The 23690-nt window shown below is 40.5% G+C and overlaps 1 protein-coding gene across 4 annotated transcripts in view; it reads left to right on the top strand.

Annotated features, from left to right (window-relative positions):
- LOC139675976 (WASH complex subunit 2A-like) overlaps window positions 1-23690 on the top strand; it is a 35909-nt gene that overhangs the window by 4984 nt on the left and 7235 nt on the right. The window contains exons 8-27 of one of the 4 annotated variants that reach the window (XM_071564278.1): window positions 770-817; window positions 2030-2134; window positions 2659-2746; window positions 3804-3872; window positions 4241-4353; window positions 6573-6645; window positions 7394-7450; window positions 9197-9361; window positions 9928-10061; window positions 11927-12019; window positions 12535-12639; window positions 13938-14054; window positions 15489-15652; window positions 16110-16221; window positions 16952-17128; window positions 18030-18218; window positions 19980-20108; window positions 20314-20403; window positions 21480-21599; window positions 23178-23240. In XM_071564278.1, coding sequence (XP_071420379.1) covers window positions 770-817; window positions 2030-2134; window positions 2659-2746; window positions 3804-3872; window positions 4241-4353; window positions 6573-6645; window positions 7394-7450; window positions 9197-9361; window positions 9928-10061; window positions 11927-12019; window positions 12535-12639; window positions 13938-14054; window positions 15489-15652; window positions 16110-16221; window positions 16952-17128; window positions 18030-18218; window positions 19980-20108; window positions 20314-20403; window positions 21480-21599; window positions 23178-23240 — 2211 coding nt within the window. The remainder of the gene's footprint in view (window positions 1-769; window positions 818-2029; window positions 2135-2658; window positions 2747-3803; window positions 3873-4240; window positions 4354-6572; window positions 6646-7393; window positions 7451-9196; window positions 9362-9927; window positions 10062-11926; window positions 12020-12534; window positions 12640-13937; window positions 14055-15488; window positions 15653-16109; window positions 16222-16951; window positions 17129-18029; window positions 18219-19979; window positions 20109-20313; window positions 20404-21479; window positions 21600-23177; window positions 23241-23690) is intronic. The other 3 variants (XM_071564279.1, XM_071564281.1, XM_071564280.1) reach the window with 3 other exon arrangements.

Consider the following 23690-nt stretch of genomic DNA (forward strand, 5'->3'; position numbering starts at 1 on the left):
AGCATTAATGATCCTTCCTTGCGTGTCAGGCCATCAGCTACCTTGCTCTTTGATGTTGGGTGTTGAGATAATACTGTGCAATGTTTATTCCCTGTATTGGTTGTGATAAATGTACTTTCTGTTATTATTCTTATGCAGTAGTTTCCTCAGAAGCTTTTCAGAGGAGCTAAGAAATGGTATTGGCTTTAGCTGTTATTGAAGTAGAATTCTTCAAACTGAAGTGTTTTATTCCATTCTAATTTTACTTTGTGAAGCAAGTCAGATTCTTTTCAAGAATTGCATTTATGAAAAACAAATCTATTGTAAATTACAGTTACAAAGAATAGGATGGAGACTGACGGGATCAAGTTTAAAGCTTTAAGTAATCCATCTTCAGGTTTGCTTCAAAAGTCTGCTGCATTGGAATATCAACTTCTGATATGTTTTGCCTGGCTTGGCTGGGATGTCTCAGCTTTTTAACTGTTCTATGGAAGCACTTCCTTTCTCCTGAGATATTTGGTTTTGGTGTGTTTGCTCAATTAAAGTTAAATCCCTTTTGAGTTACTGCAGTGCACTGTCAGATGGAGCTTGCTGTCTTTGCTAAATTAATGACTTTCTAGTGAGCTCTGTTAGTAACAATGGTTAGTGTGGGAGAACTATTCCTTGGTGAGGTCAGGGTGAGGAGATCCGAATGTCCAAACTTAAGCAAGTTCAGAGTTTTTGAGCTCGTTCTCTTAACAACTGAACAAAGCAATCTGTAATGTTTGTCTTTGGGTCTCTTGTATTACAGGAATCAGATGATGAATTTGGAAACCATAGTGAAGATGACCAAAAGATGGTATGGTTATACACTCTGGTACATACCTGAAAGACTTTATACTTGAGACATAGTGAGGATGCAAGAAAGAGGAGATAGAAAGCTGTAGACTATTAACTATTAACAACTTTGTTAAGCCTCATTTATATAACTTTTTGTGGGAAGGTTATCCTGGCCAGACGCCATCATGTGAAAATGAACCTGGATTGGGCTTGATGACATGCTTGCAAACTGTCATTAGGTACACAGCATATGTGGGATGGCATTGCCTGATGTGTGTTCTCCTCGGGAATTACTTGGGAAACATGAGAATTAGAGAATCTACCCCAGGAAAACTACGCTTCTGTGGGAAAATTTGGTCTGTAATTCTGAACTTGCTATGTGGGAAGTAAGGAACAGTACAGTTTAGGTATGGCATGAAATCAAAGATGTGAACAGTTTTAAGTGTTTGAAAAGTATGTCCATTTGGATAATGAATGAAAAGGGAAAAGAAACATTTAGATTGAAAAATTCAAGCTTGACTTTAGTCATTGGTTGTAGGAGAAGGAATCGTACCCATGGTTAGATGAGCAACTGCGAAAGACTTTTACGTGGGGATCCTCAGTATGAAATGGTTTAATGTCAAAAGAGCAATGTTAAAAAAAGGAACCCTTATTTAATGTATATATTAGTAAAACAGCATTGCAAAAGCACTCATATCATGTTAAGCTGATCTTCATAGGGCAACTTTGCTGGATGTATTTTAAGATAAGCAAGTATCTTCGGGTTGTTGGTGATTTAGTTCACTTCTGGGCCCCTGCCCATGCCAACTCCCAGTTCACTTCATCTTTGTCATCCTCTTACTGACATGACTAAAACAAAGATGTGGGCATGTGTTTGTCTTAGGAATAGCACGAAGTGATACAACTTTTTACCAGCTGATCAGTGTTCCTGAGTTAAGACTAAATACTCGGTGTTAAGTTTGTGTATAGTACTGGTACACTCCTTGTGAGGAGAGCTTTCATGTCCTCAGTTGCAGCATTTGGTGACACGCCACAGCGGTGTACTAGAGAATGTATAAACTTGCTTGGAGCTAGAGACACTCTTTCCTTACTGTGAAAGTACCCCCAACTGACTGTATGTTTCCCTCCTTTCACTGAGTTTGATTTGACTATTTTATCTAAGCAGATGTAGTTTTGTGCTGATTTTGTATGCCAACTTGTAGAACACAACAAGAGTATTTTCATTTTTTAGAGGACAGCACAGATGAGTGATGAAGATGATTATGATGGCTGTGATCTCTTTGACTCTGAAAAAGAGGAAGATGAGGATGCAGGCTTAGAGGAAAGCACAAAGCCTGTGAGTAATTTGTTGCCTCCCTGGAGTGAGAGATTTCACTTCCTGTGTGAAAAATCTGTCCTTGAGGGAGTTAAAATGGTAGCTCTCAGTTATCTGGGATGGGATACTGTAGAGAGGGCTTCTAAAAATCCTGAATGGTCTTTTAACATGGTTATTCAGGCTTTACCCCCTCTTGCACCCTAAGCTGGCATCAAAGCTGTCTTTAAAGAACATTAAGAATTTAATTGTTGCATTCTTCTGAGGTAAATGTTTCTTGTTTTTCCTGCTTACAAAATGAGGTGACATTAAAATTTATGTGATCATCAGGAACTAGAAATGGGTTTTTTTCTCTTGATGCACACCTAATCTCTTAATTGCTTGCTTAACAGAAAGCTGTATTGCTTCTTCTGAGGGCTTCAATCAAAGTCTAGGCAAGATATTGTACAAGTGAGGCTATAGAATACAGTATTTATAATTGCAATTGCATCAAGTTGGTAACTGGATCTTATATTAGAAATATGCTGTTATTTGTCCCTAATCCTTAGAAAAAGAAGAGGCCAACATCATTTGCAGATGAGCTGGCAGCTCGAATCAAAGGAGAAGTAGCGGTCAGACAGGATGAAGAGCATTCATGTAAGTTAACTCTTAAGTTTTGATAAGTGCTTGTGTGGTAAGGGGGATCTTGTGAGAGAGTTGGACTGGAGATTCTGCATAACAACATGTAAAGTTACACAGATCTGTTATTTCAATATGTATTAGGTAAAAGCCCGGTAAGAAGAATTGGAGACAATGTTTTGTGTTCTAAAAAACTTTCTGGCAGGGCTGAATTCACTGAGTTATAGTGGAAAACACATTGCTTTTAAATCAGACAGGTCACTCCCAAAACACACTTATTATTGGAAACATTTTTTCTCCAATCCGATTTTCCCTCTGCATATTTGATTACATGTACTTTCCCCTATTTCATTTAAGTATGTAGAAGCCACTGGTCACTGTAGTCGTTCTGTGAGCTCTACAGTGGAAAACCTCTCAAGCAGTGGTGTTTTCATGTGGTATGGGTTGATTGTTTTCTTTGTGGCTTAAATATACTGCATTTTGAGGATACTTCATTGCCGTTTTTCATGATGTTTTAGACTGAATAATGCATTTGCTTTTGTGTCACTTTCAAAGGGAGAGACCTTTCAAGCCTTGCAGAAAAGCAGCAGTTGATAATAGCTGACTGAAATTGAGTAGGCAAGTGCTTATGAGCCTGCTGTTGACCTGTAATTTTGATCATATGAACGGATAAGTGTGTGTGTGTGTGCTTGCACAGTTCAAACAGTCAAATTGGGTCTGTGGATATCAGAGGATAAAACCTACCATTCTTTGATGTAACCTTGTGATGTTAAGTAAGGCCAGAGGAGATGAAACTGCCTTTGCTTTTGATAGCTGAATCTGGAGCCATTTGAATTGCTCAAAGGTTCTGCAGAGGTGTGGAACCTGTACCATCTGGAATGCTGTGTTGCTTTCTGACATCTCAGTTGACACTAGTCTGTGTGTGGGCAACTGTGTTGAATCCCTAGTGCCTGACAGAACGATTCTATTAGTGGTCAGCTTGGTGAGATTATTATTTAGGTTCTTTTTACCATAGATTGATCAAAGGCTGTAAGTAAAGGTGAAATATCTTTTCTTTGAAACTTTCTTCTTAAAGCCCTGTCATCAGAGACCAAAACACGGAAAACCCCAAAAGAGAAGAAGGACGTTAGAGTTCCATCAGATGGTAGGATATCCTCTCTTATTTTTGAATTGTGGCTGGATTGTAAGACACCACTTAAGAAATGGTGGCTTCTACTCTAGAAACTGGGTGGGAGATCAGTGAGCATCCATCAAGGTGAATGTGTAAATAAATCTAGGTTCTGATGTGCATGTAAACAAGGCTAGAAACAAGCTTAGTGGGAGTTCATCCTTAAACGTGGCCCTCTGGAGCAACTGCGTACAACCCAGTCTGTCTTCAGCAGCTTTTGTGTATGTGTCATGTTTATAAAAGAGTGCAGATGGAACCAAAGCAATTTTAGTTTGATTGTCTCGAATTCCCTTTCCTGAAACTTGGTCAGTCCTACCAAAGCTCATGGCTCTTGTACTTTGCAGATGAAGATGATGACATCTTCAAGCCTCCTAAGTTGACTGATGAAGACTTCACACCATTTGGTTCAAGAGGTGGTCTCTTCAGTGGTGGAACAGGTCTCTTTGATGATGAAGAGGTGAGAATGCTGGAGATGATAGAAACTGTGTCACCCTTTTAAAAATGAAAGATCCCCACAAATTTCCACCTCTGGAAGACAGAGACGAGAAACTGTATTTTGTTCCTTGATAACATTCAAGTTTTATGGGATAGTATAGCTTTCCAGTGGGGAAACAGAACTACATGAGTGAGATACTAATGTTCCCCTTGGAACAATGTCCTCTCTTCTGCAAGGGTGCTGATGAGAGATGCAGGTAGGGTTCTAGCTCTTTATTAGACCTAAGTCCAGGAGACCTCAATAAGCCCCTTACTTTTATCTGTGGAGTAAACCAAATGCCATCGGGATCTTTTTTTTTTATTTTAAGTGAGCAGATTTCTATTGAAAAGCCTGTGAGAATACTGAATTTTGTTATTCTCTATCTGATTGTGGGAGAAGTTTGAAAGACAGCATGATGCCCGTCACATTTTATTTTTCACATACTATGTGTGGACAGTGAAGCTGCTGGGTTTCTCTGTTGCTGTGCTGTTAAAAGTTTCCTATTGCAATTATGCTGTGTTCTTTCACCTAATTATTGTACAATGGCTGGGTTGCCTGAGATGGCAGGAAAAGTTCACCTTAAGCTTACTCTTGTGCTATCTGGAGCTGACTTCATAAAGAAATGGCACAAAGTGCATTTCTGACCTTTATTTTACCATGTTTGTACACATGGGGATAGAAAGCTGATGTCAGGGATACTTGAGATTTAAGAATCTGATAGTACAGATTAGTACAGAAACAAATGGTTGCCTCTGATTTTGTTATGCAGCTGATACTGGTAACAGTCAAGGTTTGTCCAGAATAGTAGCCAAATGGTTGCCTTTGGGGATTGTTGTGTTCCTCATTGCAGCTAGAACAAAAGTCAGATGTTCCTCAGAGCCAAGGAGGCTATAAGACTGAAATTTGGAAGAAGGCCTCATTTACCTCAAGCTTACTATGCAAATTTACTAGAATACAACCAACAAACACCAAACAGGGATAATGTCTGTGAGGAAGGGGTTAGTTCTGTACAATGCTTTCCACTCAAACACAGCCTTTATTGAAAAAATATTAATGTTCCTTTTTTTTTAAGTGGCAGCCAACAGCTTAAAAAAATTAAGAAAAGTAATTATAGTGCAAGCCAGCTTTATGTCAGTGCAAATTCAGATGAAGCTATCATTTGTTACCTCTTGGTTACTTATTACTAAGTCTACTTTCTTCATCCTGTAGGCACAGAACAGCCAAGCAGATTTGTCTGTGATTGTTACCTGCCTGCATACAGCTGTTCTTGGTTTTGTTATCTGAAAGTTAAACATCTAGGAAAGATAACTTAGCTTCACTTCCCTTGTGCATTGGAGGGAGCTGTATTGTACCAGAAGGCAGACACACAGTAGGTCAACAGGCAAACAGTAACTGACAAATGAACAATTGGTCACTGACATCTCTGCTGCAGCCTTGCACTCCCCTACTCTTTCTGCAGCTTTGCTGCCTTCTTTTTACAAAGTTTATACAAAGACCATGCATTTTGAGTCTTGAGGTAGGCAGGCTCTCATACCCAACTTCCCCTAAGAGGGAGGCCTTCAAGAAATTAAGTGGTCAGTACTCAAACAATCTGGAGTTTTCTTGGAAATCGAGACTATGATTGTTGGGTAAGATCGGTACAGGGCGATTGCAACCTGAACACAAGAACTTCTGTGGGAGTGTCCTGAATGCTTTAGACCTATAATGTATTTCTCTGCACACTTAACGGCATCTTAACATCTCCTTAGCAACAATATCAACCATTCATCTTAACTACATGAAGTCAGGAATATATTCTTGTCCTGATCTGAATAATTCCTTCAAAGCTGACTGGGTAAGTTTCAATAGGAAAGCTTAGAAGGATGTATTCAGGACCTGAACAGCTGTAGATCAATTAGTGTAAGCCCTTGAAGATGTGCAAATACAAGGTCATTCCTTCTCTTCAGCAAACAGACTAGTAACAAGTGTAAATTGAATTTTGGAAGATAGCGACTTTTCTGAATGTATGCACTCAAGTTAACACTTGAGTACCTAGGTTTAAGTCTGTATTTGCAGACATCCTTTTGAGAAGAGAGTGGTGATCACCTCCTCTGTCTTAACTTAGAAGTGGATATTCGGTATGGAAAAATCAGCATCTGTTTTTCCCTACAAAAAACAAATTCACCACTTCCCCCTCCCTTTGCATTTTCATCTATGATCAGAGTGATCTTTTTGCTGAAGCACCAAAAGGAGAAGAATCAAAAGAGAGAGAGGAGCGAGTCACAATAAGTGAAGGTAAGAACCAGTTGTTGCCTTCTGTAGTCCTGCTGTGATTTATCATGGCTAGCAGATAGACTGTTTTGTTACCAAACTAGAAAGTCTGGTGTAGTAATTGTTGGCAAGTCTCTTCTCCTCCCCAGTCTTAATAGAGAACAGCTGTGTTTTCCTTGAATTTTAAGTGTGTATTTTTCACTGTGATCTGTTACACACACCTACTCTCCTGGAAAGGATGTCCCTACTGATGTTGGCAGAGCTCTCTGTATGCACTGCGTTCCTGCAGCTGAAGAGTACTTTGCGGGATCCAGTTGTGGGTTTGAGGGAGGCATAGATTTCTTGCAGAGTAATCCACATGCACTCTGAGCACACATTCTGTACTGGAGTAGCTTTTACTGAAGAACTGTATTTGGTGAAGTTTCAGATATGGGTTTTGAGTGTATTGTATTGAAATGAATTGAAATTATTTTGAATGTGTGAATGTGAACTGTTGTAAATAATGCTGTATGTAAACATGTATTGTGTTTATCAGCTGGAGTGCAGTAGAGCTGTTTTGTGGAGTTTTAATGGAAGAAAAATAGTTAGATTGTTACATATCTGCAAAAAAACAGAAGTTCAAGTAGAACTTGTAAAGAGTTCTGAATTGTTGAGGCAAAAAAAAGGCAGCTCAGAAAATTTATTGGATTCCTGTTTCTGTGGGAGAGTTCTGAAGACTCTTGACAGCATAAAACAAGTGCATCCATTTGTATTGTACTTCCTATGATTTCAGCACCCTCTACAAAGTCCTTAAAGAAAGTTCCTGCAGGTGCAGTATCTCTGTTTCCAGGTATGATTTATTCAATAGCCAATTGCTTCATGCACAAAACGCTCTTTTCTTTAAAACCTTCTAGGGAGGTTTTAAAGAAGAAAACTATCTAAATACAGCAGCACTGCATTGCTTGATCATATGCTTAGTGACATATACAGGTGCTTCTGCCATGCTAAGCCTAAACTGCAGCATGCTTTATGGATAATCAGGATTCTGTAGGAGCTCTGAAGGTAGGTGTCATTGATGGCAGGTATTAGCAGCTGTCAGCTTCCAGTGTTGTTCTCGAACTTTTAAGGATGTGTATCACTTCAGCTGATGATCTATAGCTGAAGTCTGCAGTGCATGAAATCGCATCTTCCATCTATACGCTGGGAAGGAAGTGCATTTTGATCTTTCATATTTAATCAAATTCCCTTGGGTTAGCAGAAAAACTGTTTAAACATCAAGTCTGTATATTTTTATGGTGCAGGTAAATAAGACCAATCTTGTTCCTCTGGTTTTCAACAGGAGGACCTGCATAGACAGGGAAGGACCAAATCTATAATTTGGAGCTAAAAATAAAAAAGAATCGTACTAAGATCCCTATTTCATACCAGAATGCAAGCTGATCAATGAGAAGAAATACATGTCACTAGTCCTTTTGAATCAACTGACAGTGATTTCTGTCAGTGTGTAGGGTCTTCACCTGACTGAGTTGCCCTAATTTTAAGTTTTGCCCTTTATTGGCAATGAATTTTTCATCATTCTAACAGTATTCTATTCTAGTTCATGAGGAATTAACTTATATATAGCATTTATTCAAAGTCTTCAGTTGCTCCCTCTCAGTAACTTGTAGATGGGCTTAAGTCACCAGAGAAAAAACAAGACTGAAGCTCCTTTACTATTATAAATTGCTTGATAAACATGTTTCCATGTGAAGTTTGTTTAGGAACTCAAGAATCTCTAATAAATCAAGCTTTGTGGCTGTATTCCTGTCAATCCTATGGCACTCTAATTGCATAAAACTTTTTTATATATATAAATAAACTGCTGCTGACTAAAATTCATGCAGTTTACTGACTTTTATCCAAATAGCAGTTGTTTTACTTTCTACCAAACTTTCAATTTAAGTATGTCCCCACCCCCTCTAATTTTCAAGCATCTATACATAAGAATAAAAAAGACAGGCTTAGAATCAGGCTGCCAATTTTTGCCCAAACCACTAGAAGTGTTTGCAGATAATCTGTTGCCATGCACATATCACTGAAGCCAGACCTTTCCACACAAGATCTGGAAGAAACAGTTGCTCTGGCTGACTCTAGTTTGTCACTGTGGGGACCAAGCACCTTGTCCTGCAGTACTGCAAGTGGACTCACATGACAAGTGCAGCTCCTGGGAAGAACCACTTTTATTGGGCCACAGAATGGTGTACTAGAGTAGAGTAGGGTTCTGCTTTGGAAAGTCTGCAGTGGCAACAGTGTGGAACTGCTGGGCCTTCTATCTTCAACATAGAACCTGGCTGCTGTTCCTAGGGAAGATGAACAGGTTTCAGGAAGAAGTGATTGCAGTGAGAGTGAAGTGCCATCTGTCTGTGACTCGGCTTTATCAGGATGTGTCTAGCTAATGCTTTGTTGATGTGGCATTGTTTCAGGAGCACCTTAAATGCTGCTGAGATGAAAACTCTGCCTGATGCCACTTGCTATAGCACAAGTTCAGCTTTTTGGTAACTCTGGCAGTGATCTTTGTGTGGTTATTTTGGTTTTTCTCTTCCTATCTGACCTGCAGGAGGAAGTGATGTGTTTAGTTCCAATGTAGTTGGGGAAAAAGGCAAGAAATCTGCAGCACAGAGCACAGAGAAAACTCCTAAACAGCCTGGGAAAGTTGTCCTATTTGAGGATGATGATGATGATGACTTCTTTGTGGAAGCAACTAAAAAGCGTCCAGATCCAGGTACCTCTAAACATTTAAACATTGAAGGTCATCAAAATTCAAACTGATAAGAACCAATGAATTATGAAATTCAAACCTGCGTTACTGCTATTACTGCTTGAGTTTTGGGGGTTGTGTTTTTTGGTTGTTTTTTTGGTTGTTTGTGTTTTTCTTTTCCTTGGAGTGATATAGGAGCAGTTTATTTGGACATGCTCTTCACTGACATTCCTCTCTAAGGAGGCTCTTTCTATTGCTAGGGCAGTATATTTAGACTTGAATCAGGGAATTGGTACAGGGTTTATTCACATAGCCTTGAGTCCCTGTGTGCAACATTCCCTATACAGGCTCTAGGCCTGAGCCAAGCCAGTACTAAACAGTGCCTTTAGAGGTGCCAGCTGACTGAACTGCTTGACTGCATACTATCACCAGTGCTCTCAGGTAAGTGGTGTTTCACTTCGAAAGCTTGTCTTTTAAAGACTCCTGATGTTGGTCATCTGTAAAAAGTATGGTATCTTTTGTGATGCTGCTATCTCGTCTTGCTCAGTGGTGTATTCATCATTTCCTGTTTGTTTTGTCTCTTAATGTAGTCAAGTCCACATCTGACCTATTTGATGATGATGAAGAAGGTGATTTATTCAAGGAAAAATCTGCCATTCCTTCTGTGGCTGCTGGCTCAACTAAAGAAACAGAAAGCCATAGGGAGACAGTAATGGAAAAAAAGGTAATGGCATATAAATGAATTGTATGACTAAGGTTGTAAGAAAAAGTTACTACTACAGTTGACATTGTCTATCCACATACAACGCTATGAAAGTGACATATTTGTGAAACAGGACTACGGTCGTAGTGTCTTCTATGACCTAAGTATTTGAGGTTCCTTAAATGCTTTGTGCCTTTTAAATTTTATTTCAGGTTATTTTCGTGGGCAGTGATTGAAAGAATCTTATTAAGGCAGGATTGAAATGAGAGCAGAATGAGAAGCCACTGATAATAAAAAGTGTTTATGAAGTTTGTGGCTGAAAGGCAACCACCCTGAGTTAAGAACCTTTGGTGTCCCAGTTCTGTGCTGTGGAGACTGTGTCTGTACTTACACCAAACGCTGGTTACTTACCTGGTAAAACCCATTGCTTATGTGTATTATGGGAGAGGAAGGTGGATGTCACAGTTCTACCTAAGCATACACAAACCTTGGAGATTTTAAAAAGCTGTTCTTCAACTGAAAACTTTTTAAATTGTAGAAAGCTCTAAATGTGGTCCTGAGCACATACACAGGGAGTACAGGAACCTCCTAGTACCCACTCCACTTTCAGAACAGTGCCTTGATGAAAGTGGTAATGCTCTTTGTTTTTATGGTAGAGATCGTATACCCTTATTTTATACTTATTTGCTGTCCAGTGAATATTGGAACATAATAAGCTGCAGTGACTCTCCTCCCTCTGGACTGAGAGGTGTACAGTGCTGGGGATGTCTAATGCAAATTGCTGTAGGACTTTTTCCATGTTGCCTTACGACAAGCACCTGAGCACAGAGGCAAAGCCAGCTTCTATTTCTGTTGCAGTGCCAGAGTATCCACAGTCAATGAAGCAAGAATGGTAGTGGGAGGTCATCCAGTGCTCTTACTCTGATCTCACAGCACTTGACTTTTCTGGAGGAGAGGATGAGAACTGATTCTGCAGCACCCCTCCTGCACTGCCAGGAAATGAGAGCTGTTTTATACGCTAAGCTTCATGACAGTAGTGCTTGGATCTGGGATCATTCTAAGTTTAATGGCAATATAGCTGGTGGCAGGCTGGGGTGTGCTGTGGTAATGCCAGGAAATGATGGCTGGCACAAACTGCCCTCTACCTTTATGAAATGCAAGTTGTTAGAAGCAAGGTTTTTGTTTGGCTCAGGAGGCCTGAATTGCTGAACACATTCTTCTACTGAGAAGGATGGTGTGGGAAGAGAGTCCTGTGGTAAGATCTGCAAGTCACTTGTTCTGGCTGCATGTGAGGAGCTTGATTGGCACATGAGTTTTGGACTTCAGCCCGTGGGTGACAAGCTTGTGTTCTGTCCCTTCAACTGCTGGGATTTTTCCAGCAGTGTGCCTCTTATAAGGGGTCTGTCGAGGTTTAAGAAAGGTACTCCCCAATTTAGTGCTACCACTGAAACCACATTGCCTCTCAGTCCCTCCCTCTCCCTCCCCTGCAGTGAGCTGGAAAGGAGAATTGGAGACACAAAAGGTAAAGTTCATAGGCTGAGAGAAGAGCAATTTACTGGAAATAGCAATGAGATAACAAAGGAAACAGTAACAGCAACAGTACTAGTGACAGGGGGTATGGATTCACACTGAAACCCCCTGACAGTAAGGGAGTACCTGACCACTCCCTCTGCCAGGCTGCACTGATCCAGCAGAGCGCCCTTTTCCTGTTCCTGGAAAATGAGGTGAGGTGGTACAGAATAACCTCTGGGTCCTAGCCATGCCTTCTCCTGGCTACTGCAAAATATTAACCCTGTCCTGGGTGGAAACAGGGCAGGGTCATAGGATGTGCCTGCCCTTACTGAATCTAAATAGATGCTGATGCAGCGTCTTTATTTGTCTTATAGAGTCAACCATCTTCAGGTGAGGACTTCAAGCCTTTATCTGCAACAGCTCCAAGAAAACAGAGGGGTCTTTTCTCTGATGAGGAGGATTCTGAAGTGAGTATCTCTTTAAGAAATCCCTACAGAAATCTTTGGGATCTGAGTCACCCTGACTTCAATCCACCCATATCTGGGGACTCTTTATGTGTCTTATAGGATTGGGAAATCTGACATCCATGCATCTACTCCCAGCCATTCTGAAAGTTCCTTCTTGCTTCAAGAGTGGAATCTTTTAATTGTTTTCCCTGTCTTCAGGAAGTTAAATTTGTGTGGTACACACAGGCATAAATTGAAAGCCTGAAGAGAGGAAGGAGCAGCAAATCCAAGAATCATGAAAGACTGCATATGTTTAATTTTGTGGTTTTGGCTTTCAGCTAGAAATCAATCTGCAAAGCTGAGGGAAATAAATCCCTGTGCAGCTGCAGGTGATCAATACATCAGAGTAAGACAATCTTTCCCTACCTACAGGCACACTAAACACCTTTTTTATAAGGTAAAACATGAATGTCCCCTTTTGAGTTCTGAAACTTTTTGCATTGCTTTGCAAAGTGACATTTCTTTGGTTTGCGCAGGACTTGTTTTCATCAAGTAAAACTGTGAAGTCCAAAGCTACATCTCTCCCCACCACCAAATCCATGGCAAAAGCTCCACTATCTTTGTTTGATGATGATGAAGAGGTAAGTACACTTCCTTATACTGCCTGTGTGTAGGAACCTACCTGCCCAGCCTGTTGCAAATGCAGCAGGAGATATCCAGAGTTTTACAACACTGGGCTTGCAATTGGAGCACTAGACTTGCATTGTGTAGCAGTTCTGAGCATGTGGACAACATTGCGGAGGAGAGTAGTAGCAGGAAGTCTTGCAAGTTCTTGGTATCTTTGTAGTATTTTGAAGTCAGTCAAAGCCCTGTGATTGACAGGACTAGATAACACTGGGCAGTAGAACAGATATGAGCTTCAAGAAGCTGTTTTATCCTGACCTGTGGTACATGGATGACATCTTGCTTCTCTTGTCATGGCTGTTGAATTCCTTTTTCCTCACTCTGCAGTGTGTAAGAATTGTGACTGCTAGTATAGAAACTGAGATCAGAGCAGTTTGTGCAAGAAACTTTAAAAAAATTGAATTAGTGTGTGCCTTTCTTATCTTTTTTAAAAAACCCTGTTTTCCCTCCCATACACCCTCCAAAGAGCTTTCAACTCTGGGCCCACAGCCTTCATGGTGAGTTAACTTACCCCAGAGTATTAACTTGAGGCAAATAGGAGGCCTACTCAGAGCTATAAGCCGGGGCACTCAGACTCAGGGCAAAAGTTTCGTGTTGAGGAGGGGCTACATTCAGTTTACCTTTCTGAATAGGGGCTGTTCAGAAGCAACAGTCAGGCTGGTGAGACATTTTGCATTGTGATAAGGTCTCTGGTACCTGCAAGAAGGTTGTGTTTTAGAACTCGAGTGGAAAAAAGCATAAATAAGTGTTAGGTGGTGACATCAACATATGCTTTGGTCTATTCTGATGCCTGCATAATAATCTGCATGAGTGTCTTCAGGTGGAAAGCCATGGATCTTGCCCAGTGGTAGTTCAGCTTGCCTATTGCCTGTCCTCTCAGAATAGGATTCATTCTCTATTTCGTTATACAGATTAGAAACAGTGCCCCATTGTGTTAGGTGCTGTGCAACAGAGTTGCTGAGTGGTGGTTTTTGGCTGCCAGTCAAGCCCTGCGGTGGAGAATCTGTGGGCCAGAACGAGGATATGTTCTTACAAGCTTCTAGTCTATCAAATGCTGAATGTGTAGAATTCCTTGTACCAGAATATTGTGTTACACTTGAAATTGTCTTCAAAATAGGTTCACAAAACACCATTTTTGTATCCTACTTGTATGAAAGTGGATGGCAACAGTGTCTTGCATGCTGATGACTTTTAGAGAGCTTTTCATTGTGGTTTTGGCTTTTGAGTTTTTAAAAATATTTTATTTTATTTTAAGGATCTCTTTGGTGTGGGACCTGCGAAGAAGCAGCAGGAAAAGCCTCCAGAAGAGAAAGTCAAACAGTCAGGGCCTCTCAAGAAAGCCTCCAGCTTATTATTCAGCAGTGATGAGGAGGTACTGAGGAGTAAGATTTTCTGAAAGGGGTTACTGGGCTTTGTGCTGAGCAAAGTAAAAAACTTTTGAGATGGGGACCACAGGCCAATACTGCTGTGTCCATATGCCATGCTTGCTCCAATTCTGTGACTTGTTTTCAGCTGAGGAGGCTGTCTGATCCTTGACGCAAATTATTGCAGGATCTAGGTAACAGAAGTCATGTGGAGGAGAAAACCAGTATTTTACATGTGATTTATAAAAAGATTAATAGCAAATGGAGGCTATTGCCAACAAATCTGACTTAAAAACAGTAGAAGGAAAAAATAATTTTGCTCTTACTGCTTTAATTTCCCTAAGGAAAGTTTAGCAGTTCTAGATAGATATGTGTTGAGGTTTTGATTATTTTAGGGGTTTGGGGTGGATTTCTTTTGTACCTGATTTTGTTTGTTGGGTATTTTGTTTGCTTGGGTTTTGGTGGGGTTTTTTGTTTGTTTGGCTGTTTTGTTTTGTTCAGATCTGGGGATGGGAAATTGAAACATAAATAACACAGCTTCTCAGAGAGCAGTTCTCTTCTAGGGATGGATTAGGTATTGTCCTTCATCTTAAATGAAAGCCAGAGACACTAAATTAAAAACTTGTCTGGAAAGTCTCTGAATTAGCTCATGTGAATAGAATGCAGACTCTCCTTAGCCCTCCCACCTCACAAAATTACTCTTTTGCATAGAGCTTATTTTTCATTTCTTGTCCAGTAATTTCTTTTTTAGTGGATAGTAGTAATATGTTTAGATGCATTACTATTTGAATGTAGAATAAACCGAGTTTATACTCTAACATGCTTGTAGGCCCTTTCAGAAAGGGGACAAACAGAGGTGGGGAACTGGGCCAAACCATATGAAATGCTGAGAATAACAAAACACACAGAGAAAAATCTTGTTCAGTGTGTAGGCTTGATGAAATGCTAGCTGCAGGAGGGGTTGGCAGGGGAACTATGAAGGAAATAAGTGCAGCATCAAGCACTCTAGTAATGAGGTGTCATAAGGGTGTTGATTTTTTTTCTTTTTTGAGGGTGGGGGCAGAGTTTGTTTGGGGGGGGGGTGGGGTGGTGGTTCTTTTTCCCCTATATGTCAAACCTGCTAATTAAAGTGCCTCAGATCAGGTTCTACTGAGTGACCTTACTCTTGTGACTGCAGTTGACACTGACCTCAATTGTCAAAAGCAGCTATAATAAAGTGTGTGTACCCTGTTTTGCTGGACTAATACTGTAAGTGACCAAAAGGTGACTAGGCTCTCTGCAAAGCCTGAGCAATGTCAGATTACAGTGGCTAACGTGAAGGCAGGAAAGTAAACTAGTAGAGAGATGAAAGGACTGCCTAGATGATGGAGTGCTCATTAGAGAAGATGGGAAAGTGGCTTTGACCAAGACAAAGAAAAACTTAAGGGTTCCTTATTTTTAAGGAACACTGGAATGTCACCAAGCCAGCTAAACTTCCTTCTGAAGATAACCAAAAAGAAGACCCTGCAAAACCACCTATCACTGTCAGTCAAGCTAAAGATGTGAAGAAGACAAGCCTTTTTGAGGAAGAGGATGAGGAGGATTTATTTGCAATCACTAAAGAGAGGTGACTGTCCTGGAAAGGGAGTGGGGAGGGATTTTTTCAGGACAGCCCACCAGTCCCCTCAAAACTAGATGGACCCACCCAGGCATATTGCAGGTGTTGTCCCTTGCTACTGATGCTAAGGAGGAAGTAGAGGTGTGTGACTAGGAACGGGCAGGGCTGGGCTCTGGACCTTTTTGCGCCTGTGGTGGATCATTCTTGCCACCACTGAATTGGGCTCTCCATTTATATGCCTGTGATATAAAATCCTCTTGATCTCTTTTTATCTCCACTTCTGCAGAAAGCTGTGCAGACAAGAGAGAGGATGATAGAACTGTTGACACAGTGAGGAAGCCAAGTGCTATATCTGGGACCACTTGCTGTAAATGATGGTCCTAAGTGATGCTTTTAAACAGATTCAGTGCATGGCCTTTGAAGTTCTTGCATTGAACCTTCCACTTTCTCTTCTGTCTCACTGCAGCCAAAGAAAGCCACAGAAGGTATCATTGCTATTTGAAGATGATGCTATTAATGGAGAACCATTCTTCAGCTCCCAATCAATGCTACTTCCTTCAGCTGCTAAGACTGCAGTGGTAACTCCTCATTTTTTAAAACTAACATGGAGCACTTAGTCTTTTTATAGTCCATCTTCTTTGTTGCATACTGACTGTAGGTCTAACTCATTTTAGACTATAGTAGCTCTAGCCATTTGGGAATGGGAAGAAGGAATACTGTACTCTTATATGTAAGTTCTTACTACCATTAGCCTAGCAAAAACTTCAAAATTTTCTTGACCATTAACCCTAAACTTGTTGGATTTATGCTAAAAGCCGTATCTGAGGATGTTTTGAAACCCTAAAATACTGCTAAAAGGAACAAACAGCTTACTGCTGACTCTGAAGCCTGGGCTTCACACTTTGTGTTACGCTTCCTAAGCTGATTCAGATGTGCAAAAGGCTTCTTACTGGCCCTCTCATGTGTGCTTGTGCCATCCTCTGTCGTGTGAGCTTAGCCCATGGTATACTGCCTGTCTGCTTGTGCTTTGGAATTGAGAGTAGGAGATGAAAAGGTCTAATACTGCTGTATCTGTAGTGGGGATTCCTGTATGTGTGCTTCCTAGCACTCTTCAACCAGATTCAAAAACCTATAGTAGAAAGGAAGTAACAAACCAGAATGTCCCATGGGAGGAAAATAGAAGTCAAGCATGTTGCCAGTGTCCTAGACCTCTGGTGAAGGCAAACTGAGACTCTGCTATCCCACAGCAGCATATGCTTTTTATATGCCCACCAATTTTGTGTCACCAGCATTCCTTAAATTTTGCAGGAGAAAGTAAAACCAGCACAGGCATCACCTACCTTTAATGAAGAAGAGAAGGAAGACCTGCCAGATAGAGCATCTGAGGCTAACCAGATGAAAAATACATTGTGGTGCTTAGAAGAGCCTGGAGCAGCCCCTGGGCCTAGAGGAACAGATGTTGCAAGCCAGCAAACAAAGGAAGAAGTGAGGGATTTTCTTACATTATTCTGAAGTTTGGTAATGATTCAGTTATTAAAAAAACATAATCTAACAGTGCTGCTCTGGGACAAATATTTTTCTGGATTGCCTCTTCTTTTGCTAAGGAGGGAGTAACTGTCTCCATTTAGCGAAATCACTTGTCAGTCAAACAGCAGATTGATTAAATGACATTTAAAAGTTGTTTTCTAACTGATGTCCATGAGAGGTTGTTTTTTTGAGGGGGGGGAAGGTGGTGGGCTGAATCTGTTTCATTTTTCTTCCAGAGTGGTTTGGGTAATGTTTACTCACATGAACAGAGCTTTCCTTTAAAAAGAGGCTATACCAGTGTGTAGGCTTTTCTTCAAGCTCAGTAACACTGTTTAAATATAATGTCTCATGAGTTATAAAGTGGTGTTGTCCTGGTAGGTGTGGCTTTCAGGATTGTGAATTCCCGTGGGTAGTACTGTTACAGAACAGTACAGATGTGTATTATTGAGTGTATTACTGCAGAAGCTTCAGTGGAGCTACCTTGGGCATGGTCTTACTGAGTGATTCTTGGGGAATCACCACCTGATTAATTTCCATCATAGTTATCATGCTTTTCACTGTCCTGAGCACATTCAAAATTCAGGTAGTGCTGTTCACTCTAAAGAATCCCAGGTTGTATGAACTAGTTAACTTGGAGATAATGGCAAAGCTCTTCAGTGCAGCATTGTGGAGCACATGCACTCTGACATATGGATGAGAAGCACACCTTATGCATGAGTTGAGTACAGTTGCTGGCTTGGTAATGAATTGCAGGACTGTGACCACTGCTGGTATTTAACCAAGAAAGCTTAGCAGGTTTTTTTGGCAAACCTGAAATAAATAACAGGCTAATGTGTTTTTTTTCTCTTTTTTTTTATTGGTGGAGCCTTTTGCAGCAATATCCTCAGAGCCAGCTGGCAGTTCAGATCTGTTTGCAACATCCCCACCAGCTCTGGAGAAGGATGTTAAGAGCCAAGCTAAGAAAGTGTTAAGCTTGTTTGAGGAGGAGGAAGAGGAGAGGCTGGATGCTGATGATGGTGTTAAAAATGCACAGAAAGAAATTGGTGTGGTGAGTCTAGGGAAGTTCTTGAACACTAGAAAATAGTATTTCTACCTCTGCTACTTCAAAAAGGGATTTTGATTTTACCTTCCCTTCTCTTCATGCCCTGGAGGCTAATGTTTGTCAATTTCTAGACTTCCAGATTTTTGGGTGAGAAATTATTCCTGCTCTTCCTCATGATCCTGAATCCCTTTGTAAATTTTCCTGTCCCATTAACTTGAAAGCTTTTTGCTGCATGCTAGTATGATAAGAAATTCTGTACACAAGTTTTGATGCAGCTACTTGATGTCTGCTGTATGGGGCTGACTCCTCGGTTACTCCTCAAGGTCAGAGGTACTAGGAAGTAGAAGGATGTGCAGTTTTAAGCCTTGTGGTTTGTCCCTTTATTTTCTTTATATTGTTGCACTTTGCTTGCTACATTTATTCCCACAGACTAAGCTTCAGCAAGAATTATCTTAACTCTGTGTCTACTTCTGGTTTTCAAGTATGTGTAGTCACTTTTTAAAAAGGCCTCCAGTTGCCCTATTCTTACTCTCTGGCTTTCTTGATATAGTGTATACTATCAAGTGACGGACTTCGCATTTTCTGCAGCAACATCCTTGAACCCAGGGCAATGTTCTTGTTTCTATTTAATGCAAATGTACCAAAACTTTCTCCATAAATCTGAAGTCATGTCAAAAAGCACCTACTGTATACTACAGTGTGCTACCAGGTTTTGTCATTTTAGTGTGACCGTGTAAAATCATAGGACAGGGTGTGTGGATGAAAAAGGGTGTACTGGAAGTTAGCTTTAGTAGGCAGCCCTTTGGGGCTCCTGTAGACTTGGACGGGGAAGGGGGGAATCAGACTTTAGTTTTCTGCCAACTGCTCCTTCTGCCTGAATTTTGTGTCTAGTGTCATGCTACTGGACATTAAGTCATGCTCTTCAGAGGCGTCCTTGCATTTGAGTTTTTTCCTGAAGAGGCAGATGAGTGGTGAAACAGAAACTGGCCCCTACCAAGACACTGCGTGGGACCTTTGCCTGAAAGCCAGACCTGGGTGCATACAGTGACCATGATCATAGAAGTGCATTGGTTTTGGTGTTCAAGGATCTGATACTGGTTGCTTTGCCACGTAGTGAAAGGCTTATAAGGTGATAGGTATAGCTTCAACCTTCCCCCCCCCAGCCAATTTGAAAGTACAAGGCCTTGCCAAAAGCAGACAGTATATTCTGTTCTTCATTGTAGGGGTGTGTTTGCTTTCACAGGAAGAGAACAGGGAGTCTATCAACAATAACAGCTTTATAGGCCTTCAACTTTTTTTATTTTAAATTATTCTTCTTTTTAGTCTTCCTTGAAAAGGTACCTTAAGAAAATAATTTAAAGAGATTCTCTCACGTCTACGTACTGCACCCTTAGCTGAAATATTGGAGTCATAAAATTCTTACAGGAATATAAACTTTATTGTACAGTCATAATAACATTCTGTAAGCCTTTTCTTTGTTTGATTGGTTTTTGTCCTTACCAATAAATAGTAGCAGCTGGATCTTAAATCAGCACACACAGATACCTTGTGGCTAATGTCTTCTTATGAAATCAAACTGCAAATACAGATATGTACATTGTAAGTTTTGCAGATTTGGTCAAAATAAAACTGGCAGTTAAAGTTTTATTTTTGCGACCAGAGTCATAGTATAGCTTCAGGTTAATTGTAACCTGCCTTATCACTAGGAAAATAATCTCCTTAAAGAGGGAGTTTCTTACTGGGTGGACCACTCTCCTCTCCTTTCAGGCTTCTGAGAAAAGTGCTCGGCCCAAAAGCACTGGGGTGTTTCAAGATGAAGAGCTCCTCTTCAGTCACAAACTTCAGAAGGACAATGATCCAGATGTTGATCTCTTTGCCAGTCCCAAGAAGTCAATGGTGAGTTCATAGTCCTCCTCTGAACCTCCTATTTAACAACAGTCTTTGCAGTGTACAGCCTACTTATGTTCCTTGTTTGGACACAGCTTAAAATCAGTGATTTCAAGGGAGAGCCAGATGCTAATATCAGTTCAAGGCCTCATGGGCTGAAGGAGTTGTGCTCTAGATCTGTAACACATCTTTTCTTTATCCTTTGTTTCTTTAGTCTGCAAACCGTATCCTGAATCTATCATCTGGAGGAGGGCTTTTTGGAGATGATGATGAGGATGATCTCTTCAGTACTGCTAAAACTCCGGTATTTGTTCCTCTACTGTAAATGGCATATATAGAAGACATTGGAAAGACGTGTATGCAAGGGATTTTCTCCTTATGTATTTCCGCAAGAAATTGACTTCTCAAATCTTTTTTGAGAGAGTAGAAATGGTCATTGTGACTCTGAAGACAAAGGGAATAAACAGATGCATTAGGTCTCCCAAAGCTGGGGTGAGAGAATTGTATTCTATTTCTTTTTGTGTACCACTGGGACTGGCGTAGGTGTAGGAGAACACACCTAAGCAGAAATCATAGTAGAGTTTATATTATTTAATTGTTTAACTTGGTAATATTGGTTCCCTGTCCTTCATGCTTGACTGATGAGCCTTGCTCTACGAGTTACATATTCAAGTTTCTGCAGGTTGGTTTGATCTAAGGTAATGATGAGATGTTAAAATCCTCGTGAATCATTGGATTGTTCATAGAGGGCTAGAAGCTGCAGTAATAAACTGGATGGCACTACAGGTGGTTTGAGGTCAAAGTCCTACCATTCATTCCAAACTGCTACTCTAAATGTTTTTAGCTTAATTAAGTTTAACCCAACGTTTACTTTAGTCTGTTTTTATGTCTATAGCTGGAAGTTAGGATAGGACACTGGCAATAGTTCCTGGAAACAGTTTCTTTGAGGACCCTGGAAGGGTGATCTCAAGTAATTAGTGCCTGGGAGCTATATATGGAGCCTGTTGGCTGGAAAACACAAAAATAGCACTGTTCCTTAGCTAGCTTTGTGCTTTTATGTTCGCTGCTGCCCTGTGTATGAGGAAATATGCATGCCTTTGAAAGTTTATTGGAACTGTCATTGTTAATCATTAGCATAGAAAGCAAAGCTTGAGGAAGGCTAAAGGAATGGAGAAGTGAAAGGCCCTTGCTCTGTGGAGTCAAACGGCAATGCCTGCTGTGCAGTACACAAAAGATGTGGCTAGTTTCTTGTTCAGTTAAAAACAAGATTTTAAAAAGTTTTGCTTGGATTGTTATTTTGGGGTTTGGGGGGTTTTTTTTGGATCTGTACACCATGCTTTTTACCTGATTTGTGTTGACTTGTGCTCTTAATGCTTTCAGAAAATAGCCGAGAAGAAAACTCTTCAGACCAGTGTAAGCCCTTCCTTAGAGAGCAGTAACCTTCTAGAAAATGCTTTAAGTGCCAAGCAAGATGAGACTCTGAAGGCAGCAACTACAGAGGTAAGTACTTAAATCTTGTGCCTTGAACAGCATGCAACTGAAAAGGAGATGTATCATCCAGTTTTAAATAAGCATCTTGGAAAGATGAAAACTAATGCCTGGGGATTCACTGGCTGCAAAACATGGCTGAACTTGTCTCTGCTTTATCAGCAGGTGCACTGTTACTATCAAGAAGTTTAAATGCTGTGGCTGCAGTGTTTCATTCATTGCCCATACACTTACAGAACTACAAAGCAGTGAAGAGCTTCACCTTAGGTCCAATTGGATTGAAAATGGGTGGTTGTTTCTTTTCTGAAGTGCCAGTGTCTGTTGTGGTGAACTGTGATTTTTTAAAGGTAGTTTTTCTGAGAAAGATCAGGGCATGCAGCAAAATCTGTGGCTGTTGGGAATCTTACCTTGACTTTATGAGGAGCAAGCAAGACTCCTACTCCTGTCCTTAATCTTGCAGAATCAAGAGTCTTTGGGAGAGGTAGTCTGGATCTGAGTTCTGTCTTGTGCCTTACCAGATCTGCTTGTTGGATTTTCATGTGTAGGAGATCAGCTTTTCATTATAGGGAGTGGTTTTGGGGTTTTTTTTCTCCCCTGGTCTGATGAACATAGAGCAAGTCTGTAGGGTTACTAATTAGCCTGTCTTCTCTTACGGTAAGTGTTCCTTGAAGTGTAGAACCAGGCTTATCTTCCTGGGTTTTGTAGCTATTGATAGCCTGATATAGGAATGGTCTCAAACTGTCTGAGATTCAGCTGAATACCACATGCTTTCAAGTGGAAAAAATCTACTCAGATGCCAGGATTCCTCTATCATGCTATCAAACCAGTGTCCTAACCCTTGCAAACCCCCAGTTACTTCAACATGGCTGAAAGGAACTTCAACCACCCATCATACTGACAGCAGTACAGTCTAGCTCACCAAAGCATGTAGACTACAAACTTGTGGTGAGCAAGTCCTGGGAAGAGCACCATAGTTGGTTTAATTCATTCCCTGAGTCTTAGAATTGACCGAAGTCTTGAGACCAAACAGCTGCTCTTCTTTTAGTCTAGTCTTCTTTCTGGCACTGCTGGCCTACTTTCCATAAACACTCACTTCTCTGATGCTGTTTTCCTTGCAGTCTTACTGATAAAATTTTGAAGCCCTATTGGCTTCCATGTGGGCTTTGTCGAAGTCTGTGGCCCTATTATAGCCAGTTACAAAGAGAAAGGTTTGTTAGATCTGACAATACGGCTTTCGAGGATTTTAGGGGACAGAATAAGGAGAGAGGGTATCTGTCATGGTTTGATTTGACAGGTGGTAGATGTGACCTGGAGAAGGCGAAATTTGTTGGGTTACTATGGCAAAGTATAATACTGGGTAGAAGGAAGGTGGAATGAAATGTGATAATGAAGATGGGGCCATGGCATGGGGGAAACTGAAACTGAAACCTGAGTGACTATAGCTCTAGTGCTAGAATGTGATGATAACAAGGTTTCTTCAAAAGACATTGGTAAGCAATTAGCTGCTTTCTATCAATGTGTTAAAGTGAAAACTATGGTCTGGTTGATAACAACTTGTCCACTTGTTTAATTCAATGTAATTTTGTGCAGAAATCTACAGGTCCTGTTCCCATTAAAACCAAAGAGCCCTCATCTCGGATTGGAAAGCTACAAGTAATTAACTTTACTGGCATTTTAACTTTCAAAAGAAATATAATCTTCTTTGCCTTACTGATGGCTTTCCCTAGAAACAAAATCTTATTGCTTCCTTACCTTACTCTTGCAATATTATTATTATTTTTTTCAGATGCATATTTTTGATTACTTTTGCTGTATTGCATGTTTAATATTATTTCCCCTTCCTGTTTCAGTGCTGACTCTGAGAAGCACTATTTACTCCATTTGGGAGGTAGAGGGTGGGTTCCTCTTTGAACTGTTATTCTTCTCAGCACTATTAAGTATGTTTAGAGACTCATAAGGGTATGTTCAGAGACCTCTATGTAGGGATCTTGTTTACTAGCTTTGGTTATGTCCCTCTTCTGACATGAAATAACTAATAACTATCTATGTCACAGTACCTCTCAAAGTCACAACTATTGTGTCCTCAGACCAAATGCTTGAGGT

This window comes from Pithys albifrons, chromosome 9, assembly GCF_047495875.1.
Source record: "Pithys albifrons albifrons isolate INPA30051 chromosome 9, PitAlb_v1, whole genome shotgun sequence".
NCBI classification, from domain to species: Eukaryota; Metazoa; Chordata; class Aves; order Passeriformes; family Thamnophilidae; genus Pithys; species Pithys albifrons.